The sequence below is a fragment of the Ischnura elegans genome, chromosome 5 (assembly GCF_921293095.1).
Source record: "Ischnura elegans chromosome 5, ioIscEleg1.1, whole genome shotgun sequence".
Taxonomy (NCBI): domain Eukaryota; kingdom Metazoa; phylum Arthropoda; class Insecta; order Odonata; family Coenagrionidae; genus Ischnura; species Ischnura elegans.
Genome location: NC_060250.1, coordinates 97777051 through 97801550, shown reverse-complemented (window position 1 = coordinate 97801550; position 24500 = coordinate 97777051). Strand labels below are relative to the sequence as shown.

At 39.6% G+C, this 24500-nt stretch overlaps 1 protein-coding gene across 1 annotated transcript in view; it reads right to left on the bottom strand.

The window, feature by feature from the left end:
- Window positions 1-861: 861 nt before the first annotated feature.
- The window catches only part of LOC124159316 (protein fuzzy homolog), a 28032-nt gene continuing 4393 nt past the window's right edge, over window positions 862-24500 (bottom strand). Inside the window, exons 5-9 of the mRNA XM_046535059.1 lie at window positions 22410-22607; window positions 20663-20868; window positions 6183-6361; window positions 4737-4890; window positions 862-3116 (exon numbers count right to left, since the gene is read on the bottom strand). Coding sequence (XP_046391015.1) covers window positions 3059-3116; window positions 4737-4890; window positions 6183-6361; window positions 20663-20868; window positions 22410-22607 — 795 coding nt within the window. The 3' untranslated portion in view covers window positions 862-3058. The remainder of the gene's footprint in view (window positions 3117-4736; window positions 4891-6182; window positions 6362-20662; window positions 20869-22409; window positions 22608-24500) is intronic.

Below are 24500 nucleotides of genomic sequence, written 5' to 3'. Positions count from 1 at the left end.
AGGAAAAAGAGTAATAAGCCCCTCCTCAACGAACTTCTGTATTACACCAGCTCACCCCTCCTATCCATTGACTTCCATTAGCCATTCCCCCTCCCCCCTTCCCCCAGGACGCGGTTGCCCCCCCCCCTCATCCTCCTCGACGGCCGACACCATGAGGCATCCAGGGGTAGCTGACCGGACCAAGCGACTGGAGCGTTGGAACCCAGCGGAGAGGGTACCAGGGGCCTTCCCACCTTCCCCTTGGAGGAAGACATTAAGGACAATTGGTGTATTTGTCATACTCCTCTCTAACCCCATCCTCAGTTTTCCCAAGCCCCGTGACTGTACACCCTCCCTCCATCCCCTTCCCCCGCCTTACCGCCTACCACCCCCTCCTACCTTCCTATTTAAGCACAGCGCACTTGATATTTTTGTACCTGATGATGCTGAAAAGCAAAACCGGTCGTATTAATAAATGTAAAATTGTGGAAATTGCTCCTGCTTTTTCATTTTCATTCGGTATTCAGTATGTTTCCAGCAAGTCACAATGAGTATGCAAATGGAGGAACGATCAGTGCATGCATCATTCCACAGGAATTCACTCTGGAGGGGGAAAGACTGAGTGAGGTAGATCCCAATTATTTACCTTGAATCAAGGATTGAGAGTTAAAAGAAAAATGGACAAAGGGCAAGGGCAAAGGTCATAGGAGTTACACCATAAGTGTATGTGGAGGATAATTAGTCAGGTAGGTAATATTGCTTCATCCCGAACAATCAACATCAAATGTACGAAATCATTGTGATATGGAACGAAGAAACAAAAGCAAGATATGACCACCTGTTGATAGTACTCACAAGTCATAAAAGTTTTCAATCATTATATAAAATAAAAAATATCTTTATTTACAGGTTTTTTTTACAAATTATCAGTTAAAATTCTTGACATGGATATTAATCCTCTAAATGCTTCATATATAAATAGGTATAATGTGTATATCAAAAATAAAAACATGTAAAACATCATAACAGTACGGCTCGGATTAGATCATCTAGGCATTTAAGCCTGCAACCAATCAAAAGTGCTAGTTCATGAGCACCTTCACTTGAGGCAAGTGGGATGGATTGCTCAAGAAAGATAAGCTACCATTTTTTCATAATTTACAAGAAAAACTGACTTCAAATGAAGAATTAACATGTTATGATGGTTTTCATTTCACCTCTGTAATAAAAAAAGCTTTGTTTTTGCGTTGCAATGAAAGCATGACGCATGATGTAGACAAAGTTCATGTGGATGTTTTTGTACACCCTTAAGTAAATAATGCAAAGTACTTTCTTTGCTCTCATCACTGCCCAGACTGAAGAGCTAAAATTGTCATCAGATATCCTTTTAGAATACATAATCTAAACTATGATATTGATTATCGTTTTCCACTAAAGCTCAAGTTTATTTTTTATGTGTAGCCCCGATCACCTGCTCCTGATGTGGTTGAGGGACAAAATATAACTTCAAACTAAAGTTTTAAATAAAAACTTTGTAAATTTCACATGTGATTTTACTAACGAACAGTTTCGTCGCTTGCGACATCGCAGGGTTCAAATACAATAATATTTGATTATACAATTATAATTGTATTTAAACCTGACGATGTTGCACAGCCACGAAACTGGTTGTTAGCACAATCACATAAGAAATTTACAAAATTTTTCTATTTAAAATAAAGCAATTTCACCAAGTCAACCCCTCAAACCATTAAATCAAACTAAAGTACAAATAACAAAAAAATTATGCACATTGTAACATTGTTAACGCAGAAAAATTGATAATTTTTGGACAGGAAGAACACAGTTATCATTTTAAAATAATGGCAATCTTATGAGGCTTATGCTGCAGTTGAAATATATGGATTCTGAAGAGTAGTTCTTTCTTGTGAAACATTTTTTTCCTATTCTTTACATAATGAATTAACTTAAAAATGTATAAAAAATTATGTGTGCTCAACAATCATAAAATTGAATAGAAATCTCATTCCTAAGATAGGTTCCTACAAAAGATATCAATAGGAATGTAAAGGCAGCAGACGCACGCAAAGTTGTTTTCCTCTACAACTTAAAGAGTGCATCAACAAAATATTGATAAAATCTTCTCGTATACTTAAAAAATCAATGAAAATTTAACAAAGTTGAACCTATCACCTGATTTAAACAAAATTCAACATATTTATTGGTAAGAAGTCCCTCCAGTACTTCACCCCACAATAAATCACCAGCATCTAAGGTCTTCACCAATTGGCTGACTTTTTAAAGGCTAAATGATTTAATCCGAATATGTACAATAAAAATTTTCACAATAAACTCATATAAAAAATTTTTTACATAAAAAACACTAGAATAACTTCTTCTTGGGCATCAAAATAGGTATAGTTAATAATTTCTAAACATATAATCTATGGAATTAATAGATGAGGTCAAAAGTGGTGAAATTTGAAAATAATTAGCATAGTTGATCACATAATGAACACAATATCACAGCCACTTCACGTTTTCACTGTAAAGACAGTATGCTTAGAAATATACTTCTGATAGCCACAGGTAAAAAGCTTAACAAAATTAGACTGAGTCTTGCAAGTGCTACTATCAAAAGTGGTAGTACCACATACTTACAATATTTCCCCATTATAAAATTATGCCCAATTCTCAAAGCAAAGGTTAAGTGATAAATTATTACAAAAAACTCGCATGCTGTCAAGAGGACACACATGTATGCTTCCAGTACTTAATGCAAAGGTATTTACTATTATTGGATGCGTAGGCATCCAATAACTGTGCAGATATGGCTCCAGCCCCCAAATCAAAGGATGATGGAAACTCATTTCATAATTATAATCTTACAATCAGAGCTCCTTTGCACAACTAAGAGACTTATAAAATAATTACTGTTTAAAGTGACCCTTACCCACCATCAACACATTGCCATCTGATGCTGCCAGCGGCCAATACTGAAGCAAGATAGAGGCAGTCGATCAAGAGGGTCACCAGCAGAGATTGATGCCCAAATGATACCACAGGCAAAAATATATATTTACCAACAAAGTTGCTTATCACTGATGAATAATTGCAGGGTGCTCTTAGTCAGAATTCTGAAAATAAAAATACACATGACACTTATAGAACTTCTCAGCTTCCCACACCAATTATGTGTAGAGAACAGTAAATACCGTATATGTCTGAATATAGTCCCCCCTTTTTTTCCAAAAATGCCTGTGGTAAAAGTAAAGGGGGGGACTATATTCAAACACATTTTTCTAACTTTTCCCGAAACTGAAGCCTCAAAATTAGGGGGGGGGGGACTATATTCAGATGGGGACTATATTCGGAGAAATACGGTACCTATCCAGAAAAACTGCAAATTTAACCTTCCACATTTGATTAGATCTAAAAGACATTATTCATAGCTGATTGATTTTTCTGTAAGGTCATGATCAAGCCTTCTGAATAAAAAATGTGAGATGCCCCTTCCAACATACAAAAAGCAAAAGACAGAAACAAGCTGCTTTAACATTATTAATGAGAGCTAATACGAGAAAATTTCACCCTGATCACAACAAAACAAGAGGACAGTTGACAGATAAAAGTAACCACCCAAGAGCCTATACCTCTATGAGTACCAACTTGATGTTGCATAGGCAATGACACAGAATCACACACTAGCAGTGCGAGCAATAACCGCTCTGAGCTGGTAGGGAAGATTTTGGGCCGAAAAACAATTCCAAGCCTAATGCAGAAGGGTCTTTTTTTCAGGTCTAGGACATCTCAGCACGGCCTTTTGGGCACAGTTGTCTTCATGCAATATTTTGCAGTGGATACAAAATAAAATAACCACTGATGACGATCAGACTTGGTTAATATAGTAATATTGCCAAACATTGAACTGCCTTTTCGAATGTTGAATCAGAACCCTTATTTTCAGGCTTTCAGACAGCAGTCATGGAAACAATTCGATTCATTCTAATCAATTACAATTGAAATAGTAGTAATCAATAATAATTGGTAGGGGTAGTAGATGGAATCATAGCAACATATCACAATAAGAGTAGTCTTATCATTCAAATGAAAATGCTTACTTCAATGTGTGATCACATACTTTAAAAAATACTTCCCAGCCGATTGGTGTTTCTAGTATTTAATTGTTTTCCAAAGAGTGGGTTTCAAGTACCAAATACATAATTACCCAACTTTGAGTTTGATCAACATTTCCTTCACTTATATTTTTAAAACTGAAAAATGCTTATGAATTTTTACTTACAACACAATACCATTATTTAGGGTACATATTATATTATAGTTTTTCATGTAAAGGGTAAGTAACAACTGTCCCCCACTTTTGTGGCAAGGTGGCCGGCACCAAGGCATCAATTGCTTTAAGGTGGCTTTAAGTCTATCAACCACTTTTCAAGGTACACTTTTCAGTGCCTGTACATGAAAATATCATCACACACACACATTCACATGAATAGTGCTTTTCAAATCGAAGGTATTCCCTTAACCTATAAAAACAGTGTGTTTGTTGTTCACCATTACAGGGGAAAGGTTTGGTGGCATTGCCAATTCTACATCGGAAGGACTTTGAATTTGTCTTCCAGGTAGTAACTGTATTCTGTTTGTAATTGCACCACCGTTATACAAAATTGCTGAAAAAATTATTAAACTCCTTCATATTTAACCTCAATAATACATACATAAAAGAGATATCACATTACCTCATTGTGTGTGTGGGCACTGCAGCAGAATACAGAACAAAAATTTGACTGGAACCTTGAACAAGAGCATGGCATTTGTGAAACTCTGAACTCCAGTATGATTCTTTGGCCTGCGATGGACATTCTCTCACCGATTTATTCGTTGGCTCCTCACCTGCAGATAATGAAACAATCACTTACAAGGGAGCAGAAATATCCTCAGACCCCAACCCTTGGCAAACAAAACATTTTCCCAATTGGCAGGGGCAGAGTGGCAGCTAGCTTCAGAGTACACTTTAACTCTAGGACAGAGGCCTCCAAACTATGGTCACATCCGGCCCCCAAAACAAAGCCCTGTGTAAAGACACCAAAGGATGAGGTTCGCCATAAAAAAATGTTTGACTTAGCCGGGATTCAAACCCAGATCTCCCGATTGCTGGTCAGGTGTGTTAGCCAGTTACACCACTAAGCCATTTTCTCAGAGCGAACTTCAGGATGGGTTTTACCGAACAAGATGTTGACGCCACAAGTCCACACTGTGGCACATGTGGTGAGGGACGTGATTACTAAGCCACTGTCTGTGTGAAAAACCCTTTTTTTGATTCAATTTAAATCTGTTGATAATGGTTGGGTCTTACATGAAGGTTTGCACATTTGGTTGGTTGAATAATATTTTTACGAAAACTTATCATTGAAAATAAGCATTACAATATGTAAAATTCTGATGGCTACACGAGAACAACAATAAGACGAAAGTCTGTATACCTTCAAATGCACATACGAAGGCTGTTCCTTTTCTGACTCCCTTTTGCATGATCAAATTTACGTTTTACATATTCTAACTTTAAGGTTGCTGTCAATTTTATGTTTTATTTTCATTTCAAATTTCAATTTTAATTTCAAAGAATGCAGTAGCGCAATACTAATAATATAACCTTCTATAAGCAAATAAGAAAAAACAAAAGCATTGCGGTGCTTCATGCACGCAAGTTTGATGTTATCGCGGGTGAAAGTTGCATCAGGATTTGGGAGCTGTATTGAAGAAGGATGACTTGCAGTGTTCAGCATTTTTTTATTTTAATTTTCTTTTGTATTTAAAATTGGTGGAAAAATGCATATTCAGTAATGCAGTATTTGATATTCAAGTAAGGTATTTGGAAAAATATTAAGTATTCATATTTGATATTCAAATTCAAGAAAAATGCTATTTGACCCATCTCTAAAAAAAACCACGGCAGTAGAAACTTGACAAATTTTTTGCCATAAGGGGCAGGCACAAGATGATCATTTACACACATCATAATCATTCACTTTATCATTCACCAAAACAAAAACATTTATTGATCCCAATTGACACTTTTCAGAGATCAAGGGGTAAACACTCTAAATCAATTGAATTAGGTGCTTGAAAACTGCATCTAGTGAGTGGATCCAAAAAATAATACATAAAACAATCACTGCTCTTACCTGATGCAGTATTTTTCATCAAAAAAGTGGAGGCGATTTGCCTGTAGAAAGTCCAAAGAAGTGTTTTCCTATGTGCCTCACTGATGCCATGTGATGGCAACCCTTCATGTAAACATGCATCTCCAAGTACATTCACAGACAACAAAAACTTCTGAAGTTCATCATCCAGCAGTAAAAACCTGTGAATGAAATGACAATGAATACATATGTTTCATAAAAAATTAATTTTAGACCCAATGGCCACCATATGCATACATACATAGTATGTATCCATCCAGTGGTATCATTAATGATTTCATATTTCGAGGCCAAAAATTTTACTCAAGAAAAATAAAAATTGACTAGTTGTGAAACCACAGTAAGGTATATATCCAGGTTCCATCCGCATTGCCATTTTGATGGTGATATTTCACCTACTTTGCCGTACGCATCCTTAGACCAGGCTGAAGTGGACAGTGCTTCTAGAGTGTCGGATAATTATACAGTAACACCACACTGAGACAAATAAATAATCTTCATTGGACGGAAGACTCAAATCTTCAGATGGGTGAGCCAGTAGCAACAGAACCAAATAGTGTGTGTGAGTCAGCCCAAACCAAAAGACCACCAAGTTATTGGGGGATTACAGTTTATCGTACCTCTTTGAGTGCTATTAAATATGTAATTTTTTTAGCATTTGGTTTATATGATATGGATTTGTTGAAGAAGTTTTTTTCTGGAATAATTGTAATTTCATTTATAAAGAAGGGTTGTTTAACTATGGCGTATGAATGTATTAATTTTGGGAGGAGTTACTCTGACTTACGTACGAATTTATTTGGCATTTGAAAAGGTCTTGAGTATTCTTAAGGCTGTTTTACACGGTACACGGAATTGCGCAGTCTGACATACGTGTGAAGGCGCAATCAAAATTGCGTTGTGTAAAGCGGTGAATTGCTAGAACAAATGCGAGAATGCATGGATGCGAGACGGCAAAATAGCCCCTGTTCTAATTTCGTTCATGCATTCGCGCAATTCCACACCATTTTAGAAATTAATGCAGCTCTAACATGCGCAATTCCGTGTACCGTGTAAAACGGCCTTTAGGGTATGGGCCGCAATTAAAGTTGGGAGGAGTTGTTATGTATTGTGCATGTAATTGTGATGAAATGTTTGTTTTTGTACGAGACCATCTTGTTTCAGGGAAATCATGCAGTGTTTTGTTTTTGTTGCATGATGGGCAGGTACACACACATCCATGGACGGCAGTGATTTCCGGGCATCCAACGCGAGCCCTAGCAGTATCTGTAATTATCGTGTGCTGGCAAATAAATCTGTTATGCCTCACACCCGAGTTTTGATATAATTATTCCACACACAACAATGTGCACACAATTAGTGCGCTCACACTCATTGCTGATTGGTCCCCCTTCCACTACGCATAGGAAATGTGTGTTTTTGGTATCCAGAAACACACATTTACAAGTGCTGGAAAGGGTGTAACCGTCTTCCTGATTCATTGTATGGCCTTTCTGTTATTTCAACAGCTTCTCTGATTAATATACAGAAATATTGTTTTTCTTTGGCCAGAATTTTTGGTTTACTAAAGTTGATTACACGGCCTGGCTCTGACAAGACATTTGGAGCAATTGCTGATTTCTCAGATTTCAGAATTTGCATTATCACATGTCTATGGCCTTGTATGGGATGACTTTTACCCTCAACAACGCAAACCAACTTTTGAGTTGAATCACTGGGAGTGAGTGACCAAGCTACCAAGCAATAGTAAAATGAAGGGCCCAAGTAAAATTTAAGCTAACATGAACTAGATTTACATGGGGTTAATAAGCATGCCTTTCGGGATTGTTGTATTGATTATTCACGTTAACCATAATAAAAGAGTGAAACCTGGCTCTCACAAGGAGAAGCCAGTTTTCTAGCTACCACATCATCTTAATTGGCCACATCAGAAAAAGTACCCACTTAAAAAGAAAGAAAATAGCTAATTTTTTACACTTAATTGTGATGACACATGTTAACCCATTCAGTGCGGATGACAGCCGAGGGCTGTCATCCGCTCCCAGCCACTGGCACGGATGACAGCCGAGGGCTGTCACGGCCTTGGGTCTCAGATGAATGGGCGTAACGGGACTACGCGCCTCTCTTCTGACTTGCTTCCTTTTCTCCGCTCTGCAGTTGGTTTCTAGCCGTCGTGTAGTGCGCTCCGTTTCCGTTTCCGTCGAAAACTGATTTTTTTGCGAGTTTTGGAAAATCGGTGTTTTTTTTCAAGATTTTCCAAGTGATAATCACCTTGGGTCGTTGTTAGACAGTTGTTTTTGTGCTATTTGGACCCCCGAAATATCGGATTATATTTAAAAATATTATTATATAGTGTTTGTGCTCGCCAAAGTTTTTCTGTGACATTTCCGGATATTTTTATAGTGCTTATATTGCTGTCACCTGAACTTCCGAAGACAACTTTTTCTCAACGAATTCACCTTTGTATCTCAAGAGGTAAGCGAAAGTATCTTTTATTAGCACGTTTTTCCATCGTTAGAAAAAAATATTCATACATTTTATTTTTGTGTTACAATGATTTTATAAGGTATCAAATTTAGTTTTCTTATTGGTTATAAAATGATTGACCTCGAAAGGTCATTTTCTTCTGAAATTAAAATTTCAAATATCCATAATACTTAGTTATACACTGCCTAATATTATTAGTTTTTTGCTTTCATTTCTTCCCGTTCCATCTTACTTGTTTTGGGAACTAACTGAGGCTTTTATTAAATTTTTCTTCAGTGTATTTACCTCCTCACTGAAGATGAAGAGAAGAGTCTCGCAGGGTACGAGCCGAAGAGAAAATAACCCTACGATGAACCCAGTTGACGATGAAACACCCGGTCCCTCTGGTCTTTCTGGTAAATGGCTGCATTTATATACACTTGCAAATTAATATAGAGTGAGTTATTCGCAGGATAAAAAAATGATTAAAATGTTTTTCTTTTTATTTAATAGCCTCGAAGAAAAAACAACCGAGGAAAACGCTAAGGGAGGATGAAATTCGTGCTCTCGCCATGGACTCTTCGGATGACAATTTTTCTAGCGGGTCTTCATTTGTTATCGACTCTGACGGTTCTGACTCAGGAGAAAGTGACTCAGAAAGTGGTGGTGAATCTTGTACGACCGAGGCGGCAAGGGGTACCGAAACGGCTAGGGGTACCGTTACATCTGAGGCTGTTTGGGCCGCTAATCCCCCAGTGAATAGGAATACCCTTTCCTTTGTTGGATCCCCTGGTCTAAAGAAACTTCCAAGTGGCTCGACCGCCAAAGACTACTTTTCCCTCGTGTTTACCGACGAGTTTTTTGACCTAGTCATAAGGGAAACAGAAAGGAATGCAGAGTGCATATTTCTGGGAAATCCATCGCCCCGTGCAAGGATAACAGACTGGCGGCCACTGACCAGAGAGGAGTTCGAGGTTTGGTTGGGCCTGCTTTTTCACATGGGGACGGTCCGCACAAATAGAATATCGGACTATTGGAAAAAGTCGATATTTTTCAGCTTTCGGTTATTTCGCCAATCCATGGCAAGGGATCGCTTTCTTGGGATATTGCAAGCCCTTCATTTTGCAAAAAATGCAGATGAAAATGAACCTGTTCCATCTGATCGGCTATATAAAGTTAGGCCACTAATGAATTGCTTTCATGGAGCAATGGCTTCCTGTGTTTCCCCTGGAAGAGAACTATGCATAGACGAATCAATGCTGCTTTGGCGAGGGCGATTGAATTTCCGGCAGTATATGCAGGGGAAAAGGCACAAACATGGCATAAAAATGTACATGCTCTGTGAGCCAGCGGGGTTAGTGCATCGTATGATCATTTATGCGGGCTCTGGGGATAGCGATGTGGGTGGACGTGGACATGGGGACAAAGTGGTGCACAAACTTTTGGAAGACTTTAAAAATAAGGGGCATAGTGTATTTTTAAATAATTATTATAATAACGTTCCACTATCTAGGGATCTAATTAAATGCAAAACTTACTGCACAGGGACCCTCCGTGCGGCAAGAAAAGAGAACCCGAGAGAGGTTTTTGGGCACAAACTGGCAAAAAACCAGATTGTTGCTCGTTGGAGTGAGGAGGGGATTTGCGTCTTCTGCTGGAGGGATAAGAGGGATGTGTCTCTGATATCCTCTGAGTTCGGGTGTAACCTCGTACCCACTGAAAGGTCGGGGAGAGGTAAACCCGAAGCAGTGGTGGAGTATAATAAGTTTATGGGTGGTGTCGATCACTGCGACCAGTTGCTGTCGTACTACACCTGCCAGCACAAGTCCCTCAAGTGGTACAAAAAACTTGCCATTCATTTATTCCAAATAATGTTGGTAAATAGCTACATACTCTACAATAAATTCAGTGGCAACAAAAAGAGCTTATATGAGTATAGAATGGAGGTAATAGAGTCCCTTTTGTCCTCAAAAATAAGTGCCTTGCCCCCATCCCCTCAACCAAACAAGGGTCTCTCCCACTTTCCGGCGATAGCTGGTGACGGGACGAAGGGTAAAAAACCTCAAAAAAGATGTAGAGTGTGCTATGCAAAGGGAGTGCGAAAAGCAGTAATTTACATCTGTCCTGACTGTGAAGGTGAGCCTGGACTTTGCTTGCACCCTTGCTTCCAAGAATTTCATGAAAGGGTATAAACGGTTTTAATGATTACTAATTAGAAATATATATTTCGAGATTTATATTGTTTTTCATTTTCACTGTGCATATAATTATGACTTTTTTCAATTGATTTCAAAATTTCAAATGCCAAATTTTTGCTAATGATATTTTTGTAAAAATAAAATACTTTTTACCACAGAATTTCTTAGATTTCAAAATTTTTGAACCAAACCATTGTTTATACCCAAAGCGCCAAAAGATTACAGTAAGGGAGCAAATTTTTCTGTTACGATGACTAATACTACGTTTTCAATTCCTTTTGTATTATTGCGTATTAAATACGAAAAAATATTCATAAACGTATGTAGTACGTAGAGAAACCCTTATAAAAGCACTCTAATTGATTTGTGGATAAAAAACAACAAAATTACTTGGCTTTAAAGCTCTTAAAATAAATGGACTTAATATCTTTTGATTCCGAATAAATAATGCAGATGAATGTGTCGAACGACTAGAGTTTACACAAAAAATTCCATCAAGAGATAGAAAAGCGGGTTTGGCAATGCGGGTTGCATACCACAGAAGTCATCCTACGACGCGGGTGACATCCATAAATGTCAAAATAAAAAATATTTATTTTTCAGCAAAAAAGTGTACAATAAGAATAAAAGTAACATATTAAGCCTAAATAATGCAGAAATAATCGTATTGTACAAAAAAAAACTTTCCGCTACCGGCAAAATTATCATCTCACGTTGCCGCATTGAAAGGGTTAATATGAAAAAACAAGTGCATATGCATATACAGTGAAACCTCTACACAACGAACCCCTATACAACGAAATTTTAAGAAAACCCCTCTATTTCGAAGTCAATGGCCCGGTCCCGGTTCCTTCCAATGGATAATGCACGCAAAAAAACCTCGCGTAACGAACCTCTCTAACTACGAAAACTCCGTACAACGAAGTCCACACTTGGGCCCAAAACAGGAAAAGTGCCCCTCTAGAACGAATTATTGAGAATAAACTCAGTATTTTACATTTTATAATTTTTCCTTAGATAATTACGAAATAAGCAGGAAGTAGAACTGCAGCGGAGGGTGCCGTTGACGTGTCTGCTAAGGCAATGAAGATAGTATCGACGGCAACATCGGAAAAGGCGCAAGCTCAAACGGGCTCTCGGATTCACATGCATATTTTCTAAACGCGTGAGAGTGTAACACGGCCCCCATAAGTCATACTATGTAGAACTGGCTCGCCACCATCTGCTTGTCTCGTATCAACTCACTCTGCGACCTCTGTTCCGAAAGTACGTATAAAATGTCTCTTCGGAGTTGTTGCGAGCGAAGTTGGGAGGGGAGTTGCTTTTTCTCCCCCTCCCCCCCAGTTAGCTGGAGGATGAGAGCGGGTCGGATGACTAATGGACCGAGAGGGGCGGGGGCGTAACAGTGGCAGCCGGCCAGCTGTAACCCAGTACAGAAAGGTAACCTGAGAAGATTTCTACGTAATGTGATCTTGCTCGGTGAAGGCCATAGTCAACTAAGATAACTACTGACTACTCATCCACTCCTCTATCACCCTTCTCAGCTAACGGGGAGCAAAGCATTGGCTTTATTTGTACCTACTTTTTCTTATGGTGGGAACCGTCGGAGTTGACAATGTATGTTTACTATGGCGAAGTATTCAAAACTTAGCCATAGTAAACATACATTGTCAACTCAAAATGGTTGAACAAACAAAAAAATGTGATACAAAAAAATGGTTGAACACCAACCAATGAGCGCAAATTTTTGTCTACTCCGTCCCCATCCCAGAGGAAAATCTGGAGAATCCCCTCCACCAAATATATATATGTAACCGTCTTTTCCTTGATGGATGTAGTCCGTTAACCTGCAAGTGGTGCGTTTGCTTGAGATCGTACATATATTAGCTCGATTGCTTGAGGATACCATCTTCATTGTGTTTATGGAACGCCCATAATTCGACGGGGATCTGGTCCAACTGGAAGAATTTCGAAGCTGTTTTGGATTCCACACCGATCGCCAAGAAATTTAATACTTGTGACACGGATTGGGCGAATACGTTGCGGAAGACAGGTAAGACTGAAAGCATTTTATTTGATGATTCTCTACCAATTTTTCTATTACGCCATGAAATTATTTTGCCGTTTAAAATCACTGATGTTTTGAAGTATTGCATCTCGTGAAGTAATTCATCTGTTGCAATTGTATAATAATCAAAGGCAATTTATTTCACAATTATGAATAAAATTATCAGTGATCCTTCAAGATATAGCATTTTAACTACGTTTTTGATAACAAAATATTGGTACTCAAAAACTGCAGCTCCACTTTCACGGCTAATTATTACGTTCTAGCGCTTAATCCTATTCCCTTCCGTAAATTCCCATCACCTGTGGCAATAAACCTCTTCCGTACCTTCACCCTACCCTTTCTCCTAGTGACATGGTATGACGAATGGCCTGAGGTGCCTTGCCTATCACATCATTCCTTTCCTCTTCCCGTCCCCCCTTCCAACCCGCCACGTCCCTCCAGGGCACTCGTTCCCCACTTGACCAGTCACTAACTCCCACCAACCAAATTTTCATGCATGGTACATACCTGATGGCATCGCTCAGCAATGTCAAGTAACGTAAAAGAATTTATCTTTTACGTTACTTGACATTATTTACGTTTTGCTCAAAACCAAATATTTTTTTATTTATCGAGGAATCACTGATGATATAAAAAATGTGGCTAGTCCTCAACTTATTTTATCTTCATCGCAATGGATTCAGTAGTAACAAAGATGCGACTCTTCAGACTCGAATATCTTTCCTGTGTGCGAGAACAATTGAAGTCTGGAACTCATTCCCTGTTCGCTGTACTGATTATTAGGAGCTGAGAAAATATAGGAATAGTCTGTCCTAGTCTGCTTTAGTCATTACCTGTGGAAACGGCTGCACGAGTTGATTGTGACAACAGGACTTGCTTCTACGGTACGAACTAGAAAATATTTTGAGATTATTCTTTCTTAATTTTTCTATAAATTGAGTATATTTCGGTTATTTTTATTCCTTCCTTATTATTATAATTATTCCTTTACAGTAAAATGGCCAATACCACCAAAAACGCCGACAACTCTCCATTGAAACGAAGTTGCAAATTTTGGAATCGGTCGACACTGGAGAGAAAAAAACGGCAATTGCGGAGAGATTTAACATTCCGGCATCCACACTTTCCACAATTATTGCCAACAGGTACAAGATGGGAAATGGTATTGAGAAATTTGGTCCGGAAAGGAAGAGGTCTCGGTCATGCAAAAATGACGAATTAGACAGGAAAGTATTTGAGTGGTTTACGGAAGTGAGAAGTGCCAATATCCCAATATCTGGGTCCATCCTACAGGACCAGGCGAAAACAATACAGTAAACTCTTGATTTTACGAAGTCGGTGGGACCGGAAAATTGGCACTTCGTAAAATCGAGTTTCGTAAATTCAAACCTTTTTCATAAGTCACGAAAAAAATGTTCGCTCTTGTTTCTTCCGCCGTTTTTTGTCTTTAGTTGTTTTATTTAAATGTTTTCGGTGGTTATTCTCGGTATAATTCATAGAAAAGGCTTTTTGCTATCGATTTATGTGATAAATCGTTAAATACCACCATATACCACCATAAAATTCCCATTTCTTGTTCATACTTCAACATCCACGATCGCTAAAGAAATTCCCGACCAGTTTAGAAAACGTACTCAAATAATGAATTGCAATGTTTATTATAAGAATTTAATGTTATAAATTTGCGGTTAGGAGCCAATAGCTACTATTAAGTATGCAAAAGATAGATATTTGTTTCTGACACCCACGGAATTTTAGCGGCAGCCGGCCTAACCGCCATCTATGTCGCCCTCTATCGCTCAGTGACGAGAAAAAAAAGAAAAACAAGGGTCTTACCCCGTTTCCAAAATAACCTTCGTAAGTTAATATTTCGAGTTACTTCGTATTTTCAGCAGAATGTGCTCTATTTCCACTGAGATTCAATTACGATCGTAAATAGCGTAGGATGTGATTATCTTCCGGCGAATATTTGAAGTAAATTCTGTTTGAGTTCTCCGTCCGACTACTGTGTTCCATCATCTTCGCAGACGTTGCCATAAAAGACTTAATTCTTCATCAGGACCATATTCTTCATACCGGGTGTGAGGTGACCTGTTCATATAGTATGTTTCTCTCCTTTTATGCCGACTGGAGCAAGGTTCCAACCGGAAAATGACAGGAGAAACATCTTACAGTATCGGAGAAATAGAGATAGAAACGTTATTATCCACATTGATTGTTTTCCTTCAAGAGACGTTTTATCATTTCTCAACGTGGTTAAGTATTAGTTCACTAGCGTGAATTCCCAAAAAATGACATGCAAAAGCTGTACCGTCACCTCATTTAGTTTTCGTGTTCCTTTCTCCGCCGTACTGAAAGTTATGCAAAGGATCATTGACAAAGAGAAAAGATTTTCTTAGTTTTAGCACTAAAAAATAGTCGCGCCATAATCGTAAATAAATATAGTGTGGAAAGAGCAAAGAAAATAATTTCAATTGAAAAGTCAGCTGAAAAGAAGAGAGACAATTTTAAGCGCGGCACCATTTTCCCGATATTGGAAGATACTTCTTCAGCCTCTCTCCGGTTAATAACTTCCCCCCCGTTGCAGGTAAAGATGAACCATGCCCTTCTCCACAATCGGGGAACGTTCCCAGTGGGTGGGGTGAAAAAGAGTGGGATGGGGATTGCCTGAGGGAAGAAGTGTGGTCAGCATAAGGACTGGTGAAGGGGGCAGGAGAAAGAAGGGTGGGGAAATGGCCTTGAGCTCTGCCTCAGTCTACTTTTGGGGGCCGTATTTTTTTGCGACGCACTCAAGCTCATGTCAGTCACCTTAGGGAGGGAGTGAATGGGAAATGCTGGGGAAGGAGGGGTTTGGGAAGCATAAGGTGGGTGTCAGCAAGATCAGCCAAAGGCGGCAGGAGGGAGTAAACAATGGCTTTGGAAAGAAAGAACCCCAGCATGGGAGAACGGGGAAGCGCGTGAGAAGGAAGTTCATGGTTAGACTTGGAAGTGCGTCTTCATTACGAGAAGCTTGAAATATAAATTGGCGGTAAATAGAGCCCAGTACTTAAGATATTTAAGTTGTTCATTCACAAAGGCCAATATATACACGAAAAGATATTATGGCGCGGATTGCATGTATCAACGTCCATTTCGGGATGTTATAAATTTCTGTTCCCATTTATAAAAGTAGCAAATAGATTTCAAAGAATGATAATCATGAATAAAAATATCTAAATCGATATCCAAACGCACATGAGCAAAATATATGAATGTATACATACCGATCCATCGCAAGTAATACCGCACAAGCTTCTTCCGGTACAGGACTTTAAAATCCTGGATAATACCTTGGTCCAAGGGCTGGGACTTGCTAGTCGAGTTCGGGGGTAAAAAGAGGACTCGAACATTAGCCAATTTTAGATCTTCCACGAATTTATGGACGGTGGCATTATCCATTATTAAAACAATTTTGCGGTTCTCTCCAGCAATTTTTCTCTGTAGACGTACAACCATTTGCTGGAAAATTTCTTGGGTCATCCAGCTGTTTTTATTTGCATGGTAAAAAGCTGGGAGGGCTTCCAATTTTACATGTTTTAAGCACCGTGGCCTTTCAAATTTCCCAATGACAACGGGCTTATTTTGTCCGTGCCCGTTTGGTTGACGCACAGCCCCACAGTAACACGCACTTTACTCTTTTTCCCCCATGGCACCTTTGCCCTTTGAAACCCAGGGTTGCGTCAGGTAATGCATTAAAAAATAGCCCAGTTTCAGGGGCCAGCGAGGGTGAGCTCGTCGAGGAAAGGGTCCCGGATTAGGGACCCTTCGAAGTGCTTCGGCGAAAAGTAGTCAAGTAGTCTTCGAAGTACGTTCACAGCAGTGCAAAGGGTTAATTAGGTGTGTACGAAATACTCCGCGCGACCTTCCTGACATGTTAAACTACGAATTATTGTCGATGCTATGTTTACGAACAGGCACGTAAATAGGGGCATAATGTCAGCCACGTTATTTTAACTGAACTCCTACTCCCCCTAAATTCCCACAGTGAGGTTTTTGGCGACCCATTTCTCTCCAAAGTTGCATTATCATTTACGATTTCGCACTTTTGATGGACCACAGTTGAAAGCGCTGATTTTTTAGCTACTTACGCCGGCGTAACTAGTTTTGTTGACAAATTTTTCGCCGTAGTTCGTATAAACGAATGCTATTTGCTCCTAGGGACCGAGCCGAGGTTCGTAAATTCAAAAAATTTCGTATAATCGAAACTTCGTATAATCGAATAGCGCCATGTATTTAGCATAGGCTTTTCGCCGGGACCGCAATATCACTTCGTATAATCGAAAACTTCGTAAAATCCTGCTTCGTAAAATCAAGAGTTTACTGTAGCCCTAAAATTAGGGATAGATGATTTCCACGCCTCTAATGGATGGCTCTCAAGATTTAAGCGTCGGTGGAATTTGACGACTCTCAGGGTATGTGGGGAGGAAGCAGCAGTCGACGTGGCCGTGGTGGAGGAGTGGAAGAAAAATTTGCCTTCCTTGGTGGCTGGGTATGATCCCAAAGACATTTTTAACGCCGATGAGTCTGGCTTCTTCTATAATCTCCTACCGGACTCCACGTTTGCTACCAAGGGAGAAATTTGCCATGGGGGCAAACGAAGTAAAGAAAGATTGACCGTTCTTTTCTGCACTAACAGTGACGGGTCAGAAAAGTTGAAGCCTTTCGTGATTGGTAAGTTTGTGAGTCCGAGGTGCTTCAAGCATGTTAAAAAATTGCCATGCCGTTATGGGAATAACAAAAGTGCGTGGATGACGGCAATTTCATTTAGAGAGTGGTTCGCATCACTTGACGCAGTCATGGGGGGTAAAAATTGAAAAATTCTTCTTTTCCTTGACGGCTGCAACGCTCACAAAACATCAGATATGAAGCTGAGAAACGTGAAAGTCGTACATTTTCCCCCTAATTGCACGAGCAAAGTGCAACCACTCGATCAGGGGATTATTTCCCTCGTGATGAGGGCATATAGAAGGCAGCTGGTTGAATATCTTCTACCTAGAATAGGAAACACGGAAGACATCAAGTCACTGAAGTGGAACATCCTGCAAGCCATTCAGCGTCTCTGTGTTGCATGGGATGGAGTAGAGAAGAGCGCAATCACGAATTGCTTCAGGAGGGCAGGCTTTCCCAGAGAGATGGACGTCCAAGACGACCCACAGCCGGAGGAGAGGGAGGAATGGGGCGAAGTCGCACAATTGTTAAACATTGAAGGGGTATCTTTCGAAGACTTTGCAAACATTGATGATGATCTCGCTGTTTTTGGCAAGAATGAGGATCCTGAAATAATCACAGAGACGCAGGATGTGAGCGATGAAGAGAGAGAAGAGCCCAGCTATTGCGTAGTGCGCCCCAGTTGGAAGGAAGTGGTGGACGCAGTAGATGTTTTGGAGCGAGTTTTTATTACTTCAGAAGATGGAATAGAAAATTTGAAAATTCTGCGGCAGGTTGAGCAAGCAGCCAGTAAAGAAATGAGAAAAAGGATGAGACAGACAACTTTGCAAAACTATTTTAAATAGAATAATTTTGGATTAAAAAACTTAAAAACAGATACCGTCTCTTATTTATTAAAAATATTATTTAAACCCATTTTTTTTCGAAATTTGTATAAACTTCCTGAAATGTAATCATTTGCAAAGAATATGGAATGTTTCGGCTGAGGTAAGTCTCAAGAGAGCTGACTGTATATACAGCGAGGACAGTAGACGATGCTGTATTTATATTTGTGAGGAGGTAAGTGAAGGAGAGATAAATCGAAAGGCAGATTACTAATACATGAATTTTGTCCTCCTTGGTGTGTGTCAAATAAGTTGGGTTACTTGAAGAGCGGCAGACCACAGGGTCACGCACTGTCGGAGACGCATGAGATTTCGGTTAGGGGAAGGGGAATCACTGAGGAGAGGAATGGGCGAGGGAGGGCTCCCCGAAGAAACGTGGAAGGGGAGGGGAGATAACAGCAGCATTGTAGAGAAAGAGTCGACTAAGTGCGTAGTTCTTCTTCCTTTCAGAGGGGAAATGTTATTGAATAATAGACATTTTGGTATGAAATGTTTGGGAGTGGTTAGTTGTAAATCCACTCCTTTCCTCCTCATTTCAGTGCGTGCGTGGGGTTAGACTTCTTGCTGTGTCCAACTGGAAACATCTCCACTCCAAATTGTTAGCATGAAATATTACCAGTGCAACTAGAGTTTTCAGATTATCGATCTTCGCCTGGTTTGGGCAGAAGTCCTTCAAGTGTCATAAAAGACGCGAAAAGGAGTGGGATCAGGTTCTTTCACGTGTTTTTATTCTCTGCTAACGTAACGTAACTGATTGCTAACGTAAGTCGTATTGAATTGGTTAGATAGTGCTTTACTGACTAATTATTCCAGTTTAATAGTTTTGGCCTGCATATGGCACATACGAGACATACATTCGGTAAAGGACTGAAAAACCACAAACCTCGCTTAAAATTGACTAACAATATCTAAGTATGAAGAGGTGAACTGGATGAATTCCCAGCGATTCCAACTGTCCTTATACTCGGGGAATACTTTGTTGTTGTTTTTTGTCTATCAGTGGGTAAAGTAATTGCGTAAGCTTGGTTTCGCTGAGCGTAGCCCGGGGCAGCCTACTGATGATGGTTCCGGGATTTCCTTCCTTACCTTCCAATTCTATCCTCTCCCGAGGGCGTCGGCGGGCTCCTTTGTCGCGACGACCCCCTCCTTTTCCCTACCTTTTTACCACCCCCTTTCCTTGGGTAACTCGGGCGTATAAGTCTCGGACTTGGTTCTCGGGCTAAAGTTGAAACCGTATGGAGATTTTTAGTCTCTCCTAAACACTGGATGAAAGACGACAAAGCGTGGATTCAAATATTACGTGGCTTACTCGAGGATAGTACTGCGTTTTGGCACCGAGGAATGGGTGTACCAGCAGAATACCGATCGTGTCCAGCTTCTATTAAGTCATACCTGAGAGGAGTATCGGTCATACCGAATGCATTATCATCTGAGATTGCCATTGTTACTTCGATTGCCGACTTCCACGATTTTACTCGTGGTAACTAACACGCCCCACCTAACTTCCATCGTCGTTTATAGATATTAGTACATACCGGTCACGAACATAGATATTTACCGGAATTTCAATAGGATGCCAACAATGCACTTTATTTCTTAAGTCTTTGGGCAATATTGCTCTTTCAGGCAAATTTGCTGCACAAAACTGCCATTTGATATCGACTTCAATTATTGCGCTCAAAGAATAATGCCGACTAGATACTCAGGAAAATTATGGATCACTCTTTAAGACGTGATCCTTTGACATTAATTTTGGCGCTCCTTAAATTTCAGGCCATAGTTAAAGTAAGCGATGAGACGTAGAGCAGAATGGATGATGAAAATAGTAATTTCAATAAGAAATACGCAGATTGAAAATCACGCGTTGATAGCCACGGTATTATATAGAAGGTAAAAAATAAAAATTGTTTATCATCACTCTAGGGAAGGTTTTAATGGCGAATGAAGCAAGATTGATAAATTTACTCGACTTGCATCGTAAAGCACACGGAACACTTTGTGCCCCTGCAAAGACGCAACCCGCTCGTTACCCCTATACAACGAAACCCTCTACAGCGAAGTCATGATTTTCCCGGTCCCCTCAAATTCGTTGTACGGAGGTTTTACTGTATCACAATGACAATGATAAGTGCTTACCCAAGAACTCCTGGATCAAGGTTGATGGATGATGGAATGTTTCGTGGACTTGGGCAGTGAATGTTAGCGGCACGAAGGGTTTCACTACCCACCTGCCACATTTGGCAAGCAACCTTCTCAATGATATCCAATGATGGTTCTGGACCACAAAGTACCAGTACCTCAGCCCAAGGAAGTAAGTGACAAGTAACCAATCTAAATGGAACCTGAAATCAGGAAAAAATTACATCATGTTTCATGGAAAACATTATAAAAATGAATACCTTGGTCATGGTGACCAGCCACAAAGCGAGTGAATTCCAGGGTATTTCTTACGCCAGGGTGTCCAGCCAATCTAAGCAGAAAAATTCATGCATAATTCCTGGTTTTCCAGGGAAATTTTTACAAAATTCCAGGTTAATCTCCCGTGATTACTGCGATGGATAAGAATTTTCAAGCACCCAAAATTACTTCAAAACTTTTAAGTAACATGATATTTATGTATTTACAAGTACAAGGAATAGGCTAGTTAATACAAATTGTATGAAAATATTTAATTTAGTTAACACAATCCAAGAAGCTGCTTCGATCTCCTAAGTAGATGCTGACGTCACCTGGAATTCTATTCTATGTGATTTTGAATATCAATTGAGTCAAGAGCGTCAGACAGACCTTTTGATTCTGTTGACCTGTTTGACATTCCACGTTTCAATGCGGCTGTAAAAATTCTACTGCCCTTAAAATTACGACTGACACATTTTAGGCCAGAAAATGGGAATTGAACTGGCAAAATTTTATGCGAAATGAATTTTAAATACAAGATTTTGAAATTCCAGGTTGCAGCAAATATTCACGAATAATTCATGCATAATTCCAGGGACTAAAAATTCATGTGCGATACCCGATTTTCCCGGTTGCAGGACAAACTGTTACCCCAAGGGCTACCGGGAGAGATCGTTTTGGCATGTACAATAACCGAAGTGCTCATTACAGCCAAATAACCAAAAAATAGATTGTAATTCATTAATACTAATTATAATGAAATCTCTACCTGACTGAATCAGTAGTATGCAACTGATGAAAAAAACACTGATGGCATCACAGCAAAACAACTACTAAAATATTAAAAGGGTCAACATGTAAACTAAACAACCAAATATAAAGAAGTACACAACTTAAAAATCAAGAAAACAGTTCAAATCAGTCCCCAATTATGCTCGCAGCTAGTCGATCCTCAACCTATCACCGCACCGAGATGGGCTGTTTACTGCCTTAGCGGCATTCACTGCAATTAGAGTGGACATAGAGTTGTCACTTCCTCTAAAGCACTCAATTCAGGATAAGTTCTACCTTTCTCCACACACACACTCGACACTTGTAGTTTTTTCTTTGTTTGACTATACCAAAATTACCTTCTTTTTCATGTGCTACCATCAGTTTCTCACTTTAAAACAAGACAATTATTTTTTTGTAATAGCAGTTACTAATAAAAAATATTCATTGGATTTTAAGGGTATGTGGGGTTATATTCCCACTTCAATGGTGGGTAGGGATTCGGTTCCTCGTAGTCATGACAATGAATGTTGTTAGGTTTTCGTTAGCCAAGGTCTGCGCCAGAATATATCATCTGTTCTGGGTCAGAACATATGAGCAGCTGTGACAGAACAAATAAACTGGTACTACTGACAGGAGGGAAATGTGCAAGCAAACATTGATCACCATAAAACCTCTGTCATGAAAAATTATAGCGTTAATTGCATTAACTCACCTTGGGGCTCTTGTGAGGCAGAAATATAGGTATATCCCTAAGAGTTGTAAGATTTTCCACAGAAACAAGGAGAGACAGCAATGATCTCTCCACACCAGTTAAAGACCACCATCCTGATGTAGCCACAACCACTCTTCCTTGAATTTGAAGACATCCATACATAGAATCGATGGCTTCAGCATATGTATCCAACATACCCTGCATAAAATCAATTTCACAATTATGTTATTGCAAAATATCATCTATGCACTGTTAAAAAAAACTAAAAACATAGGAGTCCAATACTCTTCTCTATCTTATTGAATTGTACACCCCCAAGTAAAACAAAATCATACTTTATAACAAGCATGGTGCATGAGAAAGAAAGGTACTATGTAGTCAGAAAATATTTAGAAAATATGTGACCTTTAAAAAGAACTAACACAGAAAGCATCATTGAAAAGCAATTCCTATTTCTTGAGATACAGAGTAAGAAACAAAAATATCCCTGGGTCCCACACTTTATTAGTTCCATCTTCAACTCACATAGCACGGAGAATGGCCTCCAACCACACTAACAGAATTACCCTATCCCCAATTTTTTTTTACTTTAAGGGTACACAAAAGTGGAAAATAAAAAACTTTACTTGGTAGATAGCCCACAGAATATTTACTAGCACAGAACGCTGATGCATCATTATTAAGGTACATAGAAAGTTTTTACAAGTCCAGGAATTAAATTCAGAGTGAAAAGTACAAGGTGAATTTTATTTCCCGGTATTGTGGTTTCACTTAAATACTGACACCGGAAAATGCATCATCTTGGTGCATTTTCCGGTGTCAGTATTTAAGTGGATTTTGGTGAAACACAAGATGGTACAGCTTTGCCAGCCTCCGTACAGTCCCAACATAGTTTCCTGCAACTTTTGGATGTTTCCAACATTTACAATGGCACTCAAAGGAAAGCAGTTTGATGGCATCAAAATGGTTCAGAGTAATGAAATGTGCGGCCTAAGAGCCAATCCAAAGACTGTGTTCGAGGACTACCGTATAAGCGTGTGTAAGAGGCGCACCCCTATTTTGAGCATCGGAGCTATGAAGAAAAAAATTTTGCGGCATTTTTTTATACTATCGCGCGGTGTTGCAGACGTACGCCTGGAATTTCGACAGTTATCGAACTTTCCTCTTTCAATTAATAACTGCGGCGGTAATAAGAGGGAGTAGAAAGAGTTCCGATCCTCTCTTCGCATACGCCGTTGCTCTACGATGCTTGTCCTATTCATGAAGAATTTTGTTTAAATGCTCTCGCAGGAGTATTGCAATAGAATTGCAGCCGTGGAAAATTTTAAGGCAAAACACGACAGGCACATAGCATGAACCTTCCCAAGAGCTTGGACAACAATCGGGGCAATCTCAGCGCCGTAGGATAATAACCACGTCGTAGATTTAACGGAACCACACTCGACCCTCCATCAGCCAATGCCTCTGCCGTTTTTTTCCTTTCCGAGACCCCACAGGAAAATAGGAAAACATCAAGTTACAGGGGAACAATGGAAATGTGTTTCATCCCTATCCCGTCTCACCAACTGACCTTGATCGATCTCCCAGTTTATGGAGGCCAAATGCTAGGTGAGTCATCTCCTGACCCCGAAGATATCTCGATAGCTTTCAATAATTGTATGACACGCACGAGGTTCAAAAAAAGAAGAGATCTAACGCGACGCATATCTGACAGAATTTAAGTTTTTTCAACTCTAATTATTTGACACAAAGATTTATAGTTACAACAAGGCTACTAATATTCAAAATAGTCCAAACAGGACAATTTCAGAAGAAACAAGCGTAGCATAAGCGCATTTAAACAAGACGAGAGGACCGGAAACTTTAGGCAACGCAAACGGCGTATATCACATTGCTGCGCCTTCGCCCCTTCGCTTTGAAGGCAACGACGTCACATGCAAGATCGGACGTGTTCTTCCCGTGCTCCTTCGCTCATAGCCTCGTAGCTTGAAATACGGAGGGGAGGGAGCGTGCTCCTTCCCCTCCGTATTTCGTTGCTTGCTTCGAAGACGGAGGGATCGCGCTCCTTCCTCTGGACCTCTCCTTCCGCGC